The sequence below is a fragment of the Anguilla rostrata genome, chromosome 1, assembly GCF_018555375.3.
Source record: "Anguilla rostrata isolate EN2019 chromosome 1, ASM1855537v3, whole genome shotgun sequence".
In the NCBI taxonomy this organism is placed as follows: domain Eukaryota; kingdom Metazoa; phylum Chordata; class Actinopteri; order Anguilliformes; family Anguillidae; genus Anguilla; species Anguilla rostrata.
In genome coordinates, this window is record NC_057933.1 from 3,461,039 (window position 1) to 3,474,867 (window position 13,829).

A 13,829-nucleotide genomic window follows, 5' to 3' on the forward strand; every position below is an offset into this window, starting at 1 on the left:
AATAAATCAGGAAATCAGCAGGATATATTGGAACATATCACAAGGTCAATATCAGGCAGTTTATTTAATGTATTGCGTGGTTCTGTACGTTTTGGTCATGTAACAAAAAGGTAATTTATTCAATGAAATTAAACACTGAAGCGTTGTCTAAATTCCAACTTGTTTTGTATAGTATCGATTCTTGTTTTTTTGCTTATTTTTCCACTAATTTAACTTTCAACAAACTCAAAACAACCAGGCTAGAGCGTTTTCATAATTTTCCAATGTAGACTTGATAACAAATATAGGCCTAAGGAAAAATATTAGTAATTATTAGCCTGGCTAAGATTTAACTGTATGGTGTCATCACATATTTCCAACTGGTTAATTGCCTATCTCCTGTGTAACACTGTTATTCGCGAATTTAGTTAAAACATTCCAAACAGCATTTACAAAATTGTTGAACAATGCGTATTTCCTTTTTTATAATCGGAATTAAATAACGATATATTTTCCGGAAGTCCTCTTAAGTAACTGACTTTGTTTTAGTAGATACAGTTAGATTTTCTGAGACGACTAATGAAACGGTTATATTCGTCAGTTAGTGTGAACGTCCTCCCAATATAAAGTCGAGGAAGTAACAATAAAAACACTCGAATAATTCTCACAAAATGCATACAACTTCTACGATAAACAATGTAACACTGAAGCAAAATCAGGTAAGGGTGTAGGCTATGTGTGCCGACGTTTAAGACGTTTCAAATGTGTTCATAAAACCGTAAATTAACCTACAGCGATTAGCCTAAAACTGTCAGTTATCCTCCGGTGGTTTTTTTTTTTTTTTCAAGAGCGGGCATTAAACGCCACGTAATGCTGCATTACCAGTTCTCAGAAATATCTTCCACAATTCGCTGACTGACATAAACCCTTTATGGGCGTGATAAAAATCTCAACAGTGACAAAGAAAACACATTTCTTTGAAGCGAGGAGATAGCCTACTCTTCAAGTTCTTGAACATCTTGCGGTCACGCCGGGGTATCACTCCGTATCTAAATGATTTATTTGTGCCTTAAAGCTCTTACAGGCGATCACTGAGTTCTGAAAGAAATATAGGCATATACCTGTCATACGGGTACGTACAACAGACCAATTTAAGGTGTGCGGCTGCGCGCACATTTATGTGCGAGTTGCCAACGTTTTCAGGATCCAGCACAGGTAACGAAGGGGAGGGAAATTTTGGCGACAAATAACCAATCAAATGATTTCTGAGTATGTTTCTATGCTGTGTAGTGTGAGAACTGCGTTTGACTTTATGAGAGAACACTTTCAGGACCGTAACTTCAGCAAGCAACTAGGTAAAGAAAACCGAAGCGTTCCTCCCGACTCTTTGGCTTGTCTAAGTAATGTGCTTTTGTTCACACTGGTATTTGGGATGCGAACGCGTGACACCATTTTATAAATAGATGAACACCGTGACGACAACAACAGGGAATGGAACGTGGCGTCGGCAAAATGACAAGACAGTGTAAACATTTTCGTATTAATATTGCACAATTTAATACTGCGATTACACACGGAAGTGAACAACTTTTGGGGGTTGTGTGAACTTGATGTGGTTTGCCCGAGCTAAGTTTTTAAGCAGAACATCAACACATCGTTTGGTTATAAAAAAAAGAAAAAAAAAGAAAAGAAAAAAAAGGTTGAATTTCATTTACATGACGTCTTACGAGTTTTAACTGAACACACTTCCGGTTCTGACACTTTATAATGGGGGTAAATCAGGGATTTCCAAATAACAACACACTGTCCGAATCTGAGTGCTTTGAATTTCTGTAACATACATTTTCTTTTCACCTGGCGGTTTCACAATAATATTTCAGCAACAAAAGAAGATGAGTGAGTCTGGTACTAAAAAAGACAGAAGACCTTTTCTTGTATATACGTTTTATGTAAGTAATAAAATATTACTATAACATAAATATAAATGTGACTTTGCAGTCTACATTTTGCAATCAACAAACAACCAATGTAGTAAACAAAACATTTCTTATCCACTGCAACATAATCATTAAAAGAGCTAAACAAAAAGCTCCAAACACATTTAGGAAATAAATATATATATATTTATATATAAATGGTCAAATTCATAAACGAAATCATATTAAAATATCTTCTTGGAATTAGTAAGTGTACAAAACTGCCCGGAAAGAAACAAAAACAAAACAATAAACTCAAAACAAATACATATGTTTACATATTCGACATATTTACATATTGGGAATAATCCTGGCAACTTTATCTTTTAAAATCAGTTTTGTAGAAAGTAGTAGTTCCGCGTTGGATTGAATAACCTTTGCAGAATTTACCTGCACGCACTGTCCATTATAATCTGCCAGACCATGAACAAGATAACACACAATGTACTGGTTTATCCTTTTACCTTTCTTTTGTTCTGAGCAAAATAATAAATATATCTAAAACAGGTCCCTTCATTACATTTAGTTATAGCGTTTTCCACGTTTCCTCAGGATATACTGGGTACGATACAATGGTGCAGTTAAATAAGCTAAGTGGGAGAGCCTACTAACTGAAAATAAATTTAAAAGGTAGGTATTTAAAAAAAAAGAGTAACAGTAAGACTTCGACCTGGGCATTTAAGTTACCTGAGATATTTCTTTCCGCTTCCTTTTCGTGTTTCACCAATCATGTTTAAAGGTTTGGTTGGGATGGCCTGACAGTCAGCGATTTAGATTGACAGCGTCAAATACTTTTCGAAACTGTAAACATGATAATAAGCTATTTTACACAAATGAGAAGAGTTACGTCCACAACTGTATGAACAAACAGAATCATAATTGTAACAGTACAATAACGTTAAAGAATAAGTGCTCCATGCAAAAAAGCAAAACAAAAACCGACAAAATTATACAAGTTTCAAACTGAGTAGTCCGTGTATTGTCCTATTTAGTTCTCGCTTCTATCTGCACCTGTCCACATTGTTAAATGCAAAGCTTTTGATTTCTGTTTGGTTTCCAAAAGGCCGTGATATTCTTTGAGCATTTTCGCGTTAGTGAATGGAAAAAATGTGAACGTTTCGTCAGCACTGATATTATTTCCGTCAAGTTGCACCCGACTCGTGGGGTCACCGCGAAGGCAAAGGTAGGCTCGTGTTTTGATGTGTGAAATTACACAATTAATATAAAGCAAAACAAAGTAAATGGCATACGTTTAATTTGCAGAAGAGGAAAGCCGTTGGGTTATTTTTTTTCGAAACGAAGCAAACAACACAATCAATATATTAAAGAAATAATAATGAATCTGATTAACGACTTTAAGAATACAAACGCCACTCTGCTCGCAGCATATGCCTCATTATTGATATTTTCTTTAGGCAAACACCGAGACTTAAGTGCGATCTACCAGCTTTTTTTAAAGACATAGCAAGAAACAAATTTGCCCCGCTCGAGATATTCGCATCCTTTTGAATTAAAAGGTCGAATTGACTATAACATTTTTTTTTCGTTTGTTTTTCCTCCATAGAATTTTGGTAAATAAAAATCTTTGTCTCACTTAAAACTCGCGTGATTTTTTAAATCAGTTATTATCATTGTATTTTTAAACCCATTTCCAGCGCACATCTACAGTTATCGTACCACAATCTCCGGCTACCGGCGACACCTTGCCAGCCCCCCCCCCCTTCTCTTGCCTAAGGAAAACGAAAAAGAAACGAACAAAAAAAATACTGTAAATTCCATAGTCCTTTCATTATTTTCTCTCTCTCTTTTTTTAAATAACAGGCTAGTTCATGAAAACAGTCACTGGACCGGACTCTGTAGCGAGTGGTGTAGAGGCGGCGTCTCCGCTTGTGAATATACATCCTCCATGCTCGGGTGAGGGACCCCGACGGGAGTCATTCGCTTTTCTTTCTGTCTTCTGTTGCAAAACCACACGCGCACCACTTCTTTTTCCAACTGTAGGGTGCCCGCCAAACTGGTGATCTCGTGGGCAGACGGTTTGGGGCATTTTAAGAAATGGTTCTCCAGCGCCCCTTTGACTCCGACCTCGATAGAGGTCCTCTTCTTTCGTTTCCGGCCCTGAGCGGCGATCTTGTCCAAATTGGTCGGGCTGCCGGTGTTGGAGTCCGTCTCCTCCAGCCACTTGTTCAACAGGGGCTTAAGTTTGCACATGTTCTTGAAACTCAGCTGCAGCGCCTCAAACCTGCAGATGGTGGTCTGGGAAAACACGTTGCCGTAGAGGGTGCCCAGAGCCAAGCCCACATCCGCCTGCGTGAAGCCCAATTTGATCCGCCTCTGTTTGAACTGTTTGGCGAACTGCTCCAGGTCGTCGGAACTGGGCGCGTCTTCGTCCGAGTGGTCCTGGTGGTGGCTGAACGGCTGCTGCGGCGACTCCATCTGGTTGTCATGACTACCCGCGTCTTCGTGCAGCGAGTCCCTCATGCCGTGGTGGAGCGAGGACGGCTGCGGGCTCAGCATGGCGTTGAGATTCGTGTAGCCCGGCTGGGAATAGACGAGCGACTGGTGGCCATTGGAGGCGGGAGACAGCGGGGACAAGTGGTGGGTCGTGGCGGGCGCCCAGGACCCGTGGTGGCCGCCCTGCGTCTGCTGGTGCACCAGGTGCGATCTGTGGTGAAAGCCGCTGCTCAGGTCCTCTCGGGTGGCCTGCACCGCGGATTTGTTGTGCTCGGGTTGTCCAATGTGGGTTCCGCTGGTCCAGTCGGTGTTGGAGGTGGGCAGCCACTGGTGGTGCGTCAGAGTCATCGGATGTCCCGTGTTGGTCGCCGCAAGTCCTTGCAAATACTCGTGGTGCATCATTTTCTGCACCTCTCTGTAAGTCGTCCCCTGATGCATCCTATCCGAATCCGGATGCATGAGCGGGTTGGAAGGCAAAGAGTTATTCCGAGGAATATACTGAGCTGTTGTAGCCATGGCTCCTACTTCGAAAACTGACGGCTCCTCTGCGATCTCAGCGCTTTAGAGCCAAAAACGCAACAACCTGCCCGGGGAGGTCTCGAGGAAGGAAAGACACGCCTCTCCTTCGCTTGCATTGGCTCCTCGTCGACTCACGCGCCCCAATATTCTGTATTCCCTCGCGCCTCCCGCTTGGTTGGCTGCCGGCGCGCTGATCCCGACCACTCGCAATTGGCCACTCTTGTGTTTTTTTCTCCCCCCTTCCCAGTCAAGACAGCGAGGGCTGGAAAAACAGCAGGAAATTATTGGGTTTCGCTCGTTTTATTCGGGTTGTTTTGCAAATAACCACGTGGGGGAGTACAGAGATCTTTTTGAAGGAGTGTAAAATATATATATCCACCTTCATCCTCTTTAGTCCGCGTTGGCTAGCGCGAGCTCTCCTTATTAAACTAGATTAGTATTCTTGTATTCTCCCAGGATAGCGACCTCCCACAAACGTAAATAAATACGGTGTGGCGTTACTGTGAGCTTATCGTTATGAGGGTTTCGCCAACTTGTAAAATGTAGCCGAAGCCTACTTCTTATAAATATTAGGGAAGTCATATTTATAGTAATTGGTCTGTAAATTTAGACTTCTGTTTATTTCGTAAGAAGTATAGGGAGCTGGTACTGTTCATTTGTATGCATAATTGTCTTGCATGAAAGGGAAACCCATCTATGCCTGTGTCTGATATCATCGGCATCTATTACCATTGTGGCACGACATTAGTTGAACAACCACACAAAATAATACATTTTAAAAAGCAAGGTTTTGATACTACATATGAAAAAATAAATGTCATTATTACAGAAATGACAAAAAATATGTTACATTAGTCGGTTCTAAATTACAATATTCTGGGTAATTTGGGGAATAATTTTATGCACGCATGTTATGCGCGTTATTAGCATTTCAAGTAGTTTAACTTCGTGGAACTTAATGTTTGGGATATATGTGGCACTTACATTATATTTAATTTTATGCCACACACACACACACACACACACACAAGAACACACACCACACCTTATTGAAAATTATATTGCGCAATCGGGAAAGAAAGACAACTTGAACCAAAAAAAGAAGGGCAAAAAACTATGTAAGTACTCGTGCTATTCACCAAAAGAGAGACAGATTACTCCCATCAGTTTTATTGCACAGATAAAGGACAAAGATATGCGTCCGAGTCAACAACAAATTATTATGTGCTATATTAACATTCTTCAAATGTCTTAAAGCGCTTTGCATCTACACCTTGACACCCACAAACGTCGCAGGTTGGTTATTTCAAGACCATATCTACGTACACATTTTTTTTGCAAACAGTTAATATTTAAACCCCAACAGGCAAAAACCTAGAAAAACGGTGATATTGAACTGCACAATTTTCTCTGCATTTTTCGGAACTTTAAAGAAATCCTGTGTTTTCCTGCTTCTGGCTCCTTCTCCGCTCCTTTCCCAGTTTATCTGATTATTTTTCCCTTCACGTTTTGTCCCAATAGCAAATTACCAATTCTATGAATTGCAAAGCAGCTGCAGCGAGCTGAGGGGTAGAGTGGGGGGGGAGATGCGAAGATTGAAAGGGATCTTTGCAAACACAATCACGTTCTTAAATGGAAATTCGGGGCTTTAAACAAATCTTACATCTCTCCCTTTCCAGTCGTCTAAAACTCCGCAATCAGGCACACGGTCCATCCGTTATAAAAACGGCATCATTTCTGGTAGATTTTTTTTTAGAAAATCAGTCTTATGTTGATTATAATCTGTGTGATTTGTTAAAAGTATAGGTTTTATATGTCTGTCTTTATGGTGTTTTCCTTTTTTTTTACTTAAGAGGTCGTTACACAGATATATATTTTATAAGCGAAGCAGAGAGGTTGCTTAAAAACCTTACAGGATCTGAAAACAACTGAACGGTAAGTTCATTCTTCGATAATCTGCGTCCTTGGTTAACTCGTGCACGAGACGGCGAGAAATCCTGCGAGTGTATAAGGAGTCAGCGGACTAGGGTCGTAGGTGCTCGTCACGGTCTCGACAAAGGCGTGGTTTTGTTGAACCTCAATTAATTATTTATTTAAAGACTAACGTGGCTCAAACTAGGCTATCGATATCTTGCGGTGGTTTATGAAATTTTATTTGCGTTTTAAACTACCTTTATGGCGATTGGTGCAGAGTTAAAACGCGTCGTGGTCTCAGTTTGAACCACGTTATAAACCTGGTTTAAAACAAAGGATTATTGCAAATAACGTTTTAAGCACTTAGACAAGCTGCATTTTAAACGTTACACCTAAAAACTGCAATTATGGCAATATTTCCGCGACCTACTTTTCCTGTTATCATTGCGTAATACAAAATTAATGTCATAGGCTACCCTTCTATCTTAAATCAAGGTTATTTTTTAGAGGTTGTGGCTAGGACAGTGCTTTTTAAAATAAATCACATCAAAATCAAAATCGACCAAGTAGGTTAATAAACATACACGCACGTGTTACCACGGAAAAAAAATATCTGCATCAGTATGGAAATTAACAGTCGCAACTGTGTTTAGTTTAAATACTAAAACATGAAATATCTGATCTGTTTTCTAATCTAATCATCCGTGACGGAGTCGGAGGGCCAATGAAAACAGATTTCTTTTTAGTTCTTTAGACTTTCTCACAGTGCGAATATAAAGAATGACTAGCAGAGACCTCTCTCTCTCTCTCTCTCACACACACACACACACACACACACACACAGTCACACGCACGTGCACGCGCACACGCGGGCACACACACGGTCGGACCAGCTCCCATATTGTATACCTATCTTAATGAACTTGAAGCAAAACAAATAAACAAATAAATAACAACGAAAAGAAACGGATGCATTTTAAATACAAAAACAGCGAAAAGAAACAGAGTGGTTGCCAACGGCGAGTCGTGAGAATTGTTCGGCCTCAGAGGTATATATGTCGGGCAGCATCGCAATATTTAGGTGGACTTCTCGGGAAGTACATTCTTGCGCGAGTTTAGGAAGATCCGGGCTAGAATATTGCAGTTCCTCGCCTGTGCGGTTTGCCTGGTCTGTGTTCGTAATCGTACGCGTGTCCACTGAAATTTAAGCACAAGATAATATTTACTATCAGCAACAAATGAAATCAGGGGTTAACGCTAGCCTACTTTAATCCTCAGCGCGAACAGTTCGTGCGTTGTACAACTGCCAACACACGATTGTTGGCTGCAGGCCTAAAACTAAGTTACTTAATTTGCCTTGAAAACAGTTAACATACTTTTCGGGGACGCAAGATAAGCAAATCAAATATCTGTTGACCAAACCAACAACACCATGCGATGACATAAGATTCCCTAACTATGCAAAACGTGTAGTTTGCTTGTGGCGTTTAATAGACAGGAATTGAATGTCGTAGGCAAACACATTTGTAGACTTTTCTTCTCAGACTACTGTTGTGCATTCAAGCGTACAAAGTTTCTTGCTTGGTGCATGAGGCAGGAAAGACTTAAAGCACCAAGTCAGGTTTCTCATCTGTGACAGACCCGGAGGACCGTTTCCGAGACGCAGTTAATGAAAATGCGTAACAGCTTAGTAATTCTTATTTTACAGTCTATAAAAAGACTGACCACTGCCGCTGTGGGAAGCCGACCCGGCGCTGCAAAACAGACTAACTGTTGTACTGTCGTACAGCCAGTGCGGACTGCTGGTGAAGAAAACGGCCAGATGCTCGCTTTTCTTTCCGCGAAGACTGCGGCCTTGTCTGAACGAGGTGAATTTTTGCTTGGATGCAAGAGGTTGCTATGGAGAGAGGGTTGAAAGGGATCACAGATCTTACGGCTGAATGATAGACCATCCACGAAAAGACAAATAAAAGGCCGGGTTTTTTAAGATTTTAAGAAGAAGAAGAAGAAGAAAAGACAACAGCATACAATCAAAGTGTTTCATAGACAACCGATCTCGAGAAAAGGAGGTACGACGCACTATGAATCAAAATGATCTTTTATTTTATTTTTTTTAAAACATTTTTAAGCTATGCAGCGCTTGAAAACCATACGCTTGCAATTTCACTGCTAATTTCTACCGTTAAACCACTGGCGTCAGCGTTTGTCCTCATCAAATTTCGAATATGAATAGGCCTACTACGTTTGTCTTATGGTTTTGCAAATCATATTTTGTTGTTCTGAAAACCGCGACAAACAAACAAAACAAAACATCAGGATGTCAGATCATATGTGGGCCAAATTAGAACTCCATAGGCTACACGTGTTACTAGGTCATATTAAGATAACCATAGCGAATGTGTGCCAAATAGGAATACGGTTAGGCAGCATAAACTAAAAAAAAAGCCTAATTGTTTCATGTTTTCCGTTCACATGCTTTCGTTAAGAACAACAATTTACTCTGCATATCGAACTTGTGCGTGGGTGTCCTTGCGTGTTTGTTTTCAAACCTTTGCTCGTCATGTGATTCGGGGGCCCAGACATCTCGGAGGCCTTTTCTCCTTCTCGCGACTAATGCCTCACGGTCCGCATCAGTCACGTGTTAATTCATCACCAGGGACTCCGGACTGTCAACACCCTTGAATACAATTAGTGGCCACACGTTCAACTGTTCAGTTCACCACACTGTTACCGGTCTTTCCATCAGCATAGCAATATGAACAAATGAACAAAGTTTAAAACTGCAACCGCAAAGCACACATTTCTTATCTAAATGGTCATTGATATTGTATTGAATATTATCAATTAGGCCTATATCCCACACGGGGAAATACTCAATTAATGTCTTTTAATATATAATTTAACGCTAAAATGTTTAAAAAAAAAAAAAAAAAATCTTTATAATCTACGTAAAATTTCAGCATATTAGCCTACATTTCCAGAATACGGAAGTCTGGAGAACTAACTTTCTGCAAAGAACAAATTCCGTTCACCAGAGGCAGGCACCTTCTTTATTAGTAATCTATAATACTAGAACAGCAGCTAAAAATCATTAGTGTTTTTTTTTACATAATAAAAGTTAAAAAAATAAGTTTGTTCGCGAACGATGTATTAATTTGGGGGAAGTTTTTTCCACAAACTTCCGTTACTGTACAGTGTAAGGACAACAGTTGTATGTTATATGTTTTATTTTGATTAATGCATTTCATTTATTAACCAAGGGGCACGATACGTGTGTATAGCATATCCTCTTGTTATCTTGCCGGTGTTTAAATCTGTTTGGCAGGCACGGATGCGCAATGTAGACTTTTTATTTTTATATATTTATTGAAGCACTTTTAAAAAGTACCCACCTCTCTCAGTAATGGCGCACAGCAGCACTATCACTTATGGAGTTCAAACCGTTAATCGTCTGATCACGAGCCCGAATTAAATCCTTAAAATCTGATTAAAAAACTGATTTGCGCTTTGTTATTCATTTTGAACTTCATAAATCAAACGCGTTGGCTATTACTTTTCCCACGTGTTTCTGGAACGGTGAAACTAACAAAACATATATTAAAACAACCAAACGCGAAGCACTCGCTTAATGTCGTTACTGAAGTCTAAGGAGAAGGCGCACTGCTGTTAGACAGGGGTGCTTTAACCCTCATCACTATGAGTTTCACTAATAGAATTTTAAAAATATATAATATTTGCCTCAAACAAAAAAATGTTTATGTTTGACTGCACACTTACAGTCATGTTCTTTTATTTGCGGAATGTGACGCAAGAAAGACCACCTGAGTTAATTCTCATTTTGTTTTAAATTGATTAAATGCTATCATATTATGTGTGAACAGAAAAGGACGGACGACTCAAGAAGGATAGAATTCGAGGCTTAATCACTGAGGTTAATTTACCAGAACCGTGTTTGCAGAGAGAGAGAGAGAGAGAAAGAAAGAGCGAGAGAGAGAGAGCGCGCGCACTTCAGTGCCAGTCAGATTTATACTCACAATTATATTTGTTAAAACCCCTCTTATGGTGATTATAAGAGGAGTTTTAACGAAGGAAACCCATTTAAACGAAGTGGAGTCTAAACCCCAAACTTAACCAAATAAGAACATCGCAATCCCCCGGAGAGCAGGGTGCGCAGTTCAACAGCGACTTTTTTATGCTACGAAACGCAGCTCATCCAAAACTTGGCCATTGAACAGGTCTCTTTTTTTGTGTGAAGAACTCGTTCCAAACAATTCCAGTTTTATTTCCTTTTGAGTATTTCTTGACTGACATGTATAATAGCCACTTAGTATGTGAGTGTAATAACCATTTGTGCAAAGCTTCAACACCGGCACTCTGATGCACTTTTCAGGTGACGGTTTTTTTTTTTCTTTTTTTTTCCCTTCCCTCCTTTCCATTTTTTGGCTAATGAACTCGGGCGATTCCGCCAGTATCCCCCTGGGGAAAGAAGGAGGAAAGTGTCTCTGGTAAGAGGTGCGCGATTCCTCCCTCTATATCTCGACTAATTAGGCGGGGCTCTGAAGACGCGCGCATGAATATTCATGCAGAGCACCGGCGCGCAATTAGCCGAAGAGCGCGCTAACTTCAATCCCCGGCCAGCACCGCGCGCTTCGAGGCGGAGGTTCCGTTCCCTCGCGGCGGATTGTGTCTGTGGTGTGGAGCCAGCCCGCTTTTGAACACGCCGCGTGTGAACTCCTCCAAGAACGGTTGAAAAAGAAACGCGTAACGCACTCGCGAAGTTAATCTCGTTACCCCCCAGAACGAGCGAAGAAAATAAATAAATAAATACAAATTATTAATAAAACACCAACTCTGGCATAAAATAATCGTGCATGAGAATTTACATTGCAAATATCTCTAAGCAAATTTCTACCTGGTGGTCATATTTTAAAGTTTCGGGAAGGAAGTTGTGCATTTTCCAGCCAGGTGACATACAATTATTATCCCAAAGACGTTATAGTGTAAAGTTTAAAAAGACATAGTTGATGGATAGTATATAAACATAAAACACACGAAACAAAAGAAACAAATACCCAGAAATAATCTCGCCAACTATTTAGCGGCCCTCGCGCACCCATGAATAAAGCGCCAAGACGAAGGGTGTCAAGCCACCGCGGATCGCCTGGCTCAGATAAACCTGCTTACAGAAGGATGCACTACGCATTGTGAAAAGTGAGTGCACAGACCCCCTGCTTTACAGCCAAATCGCAGCAGAACAAAAATTCCAATAAACCCCCCTCTCTGGATAAAGCATTCCCTGAACTGGCTTCAGCTGGAAGCGGCACAGAAACGACTGAACAAATTCTATAAACAAATGCACGCCCTGACACGCACACACACACAAGGCACACACACACACACACGCACGCACACCGTCCAAGCCCCAGCCTATCCTATCTCTGGATGTTTGAATCCCACCTGCATCTCTGCAGGTTGGCCCGGTCCAAATCCTCTACTTGGGATTCAAGGTGATTCTTATCCCCCCCCCCCCCCCACGCCGGATGACTGCTTACCGCTTGCTTACATAAAGATGTGTTTTTATATGTATGTATGTATGAATGTATGTATGTGTGTGTGTGTGTGTGTGTGTGTGTGTGTGTGTGTGTGTGTGTGTGTGTGTGTGTGTGGATGTGTGCGGAGGGAACACCGGGATGTTTGAGAGGGTTTGGGGAGATAAGCGGTGGAATTTGCGCGGTGTGAATATGGATGGGCGGCTCTTACAAGTCGACCGATGGGCTGGGAAACGGCCTCCGTGTGCCGCAGAGAGAGAACATGCCTGTGAATACATTTGGGCTTTTTCTCCTTCTTCCTTCACACTTATATATATATATATATATGGAGAGGTTTATCATATGATATTTGCTTGTTCGTATGATATTATGGGCTTATTGAACACTCCCCCCCACCCATTACTACTACTACTACTACTACTACTACACACACACACACGCAATGCTTCGGAGAAAAGAGTTTTATTGCACTTAGCATGGAACCCACATCGGTTTCTCCGGGGACGGCCTGCTGACTGTCGAGCAGCGCTGCAGCTCATCAGCGCGGGGGTAACGTCGTTCTTGCGCTGCGCATTTATCTCATTATTAAGACCTCGTCTCTGTTCGAGCGGCCGCAGTCTCGAAGCGCAGCGACGGTGGCGAGTGTGTTTCAGTCGGTCGTGTTTGTTCTGAATCTGGTTTTCGGATCGCCACGCCTAAAACACACACCTCGCGAGCAATCCGGCGAGATGCCCTTCGGTTGTTTACTTTTCTCTCCGTTCTCGCACGTCGTAAATCTTTATTCATCCTGATTACTTTTCCTCGTCTTCGTCCCGTAGTTCCGTCTTGCTCTGCTTCTCGTTTTCTTCCTTTTCTCTTTTTAAAATGCCAGTGCTCTTCCTCCCTCTCTCTCTCTCCCTCTCTCCGGCCTCTCTCTTCCCCTCTTGGCTCTGTAATTACCCTGGTGTTGTCGCCCTCGCCCCCCCCCCCCTCTCGGGGCTGTGAGGGGGAGCTAGCCCTTCATGCCGAGGTCGCGACCTGGACAGGACACACACTCCGGTCGGTTGTCATGTTCTACATTCCCGGCCGTGTTGTGAGTGCCATGCCTCAGTGGCCCGGGGGCCTTCCGGCGTCGATGTGCTACGTGGGGAACGGAGAGCGCTGCGGTCCTAAAGGGGGGACGGAACGGAGGGCATCTGGGGCCTATAGAGTGGGCAGAATGCAGGGTGGGCGGAATTTAGGGTGTTAGGGTCCGCAAGAGTGGGCTGAACAGAGGACGTTAGGGGCCTGAACAGTAGGATGTAATGGAGAGTGTTAGGGACCTGTAGAGTGGATGGAATGCAGGATGTTCAAGGCCTAAAGAGTGGCCGGAATGCAGGGTGGGTGAAATGGAGGGTGTTAGGGTCCTCAAAAGTAGGACGGAACGAAGGACTTTAGGGGTCTCAAGAGTGGAACAGAT

The 13,829-nt window shown here is 41.9% G+C and overlaps 1 protein-coding gene across 1 annotated transcript; it reads right to left on the reverse strand.

Annotated features, from left to right (window-relative positions):
* Positions 1 to 1,906: 1,906 nt before the first annotated feature.
* Positions 1,907 to 5,044, reverse strand: pou3f1 (POU class 3 homeobox 1). Its single transcript, XM_064350792.1, has one exon. The coding sequence runs from the start codon at positions 4,923 to 4,925 to the stop codon at positions 3,795 to 3,797; it is 1,131 nt and encodes a 376-aa protein (XP_064206862.1). The 5' UTR covers positions 4,926 to 5,044; the 3' UTR covers positions 1,907 to 3,794.
* Between the last annotated feature and the right edge of the window lie 8,785 nt (positions 5,045 to 13,829).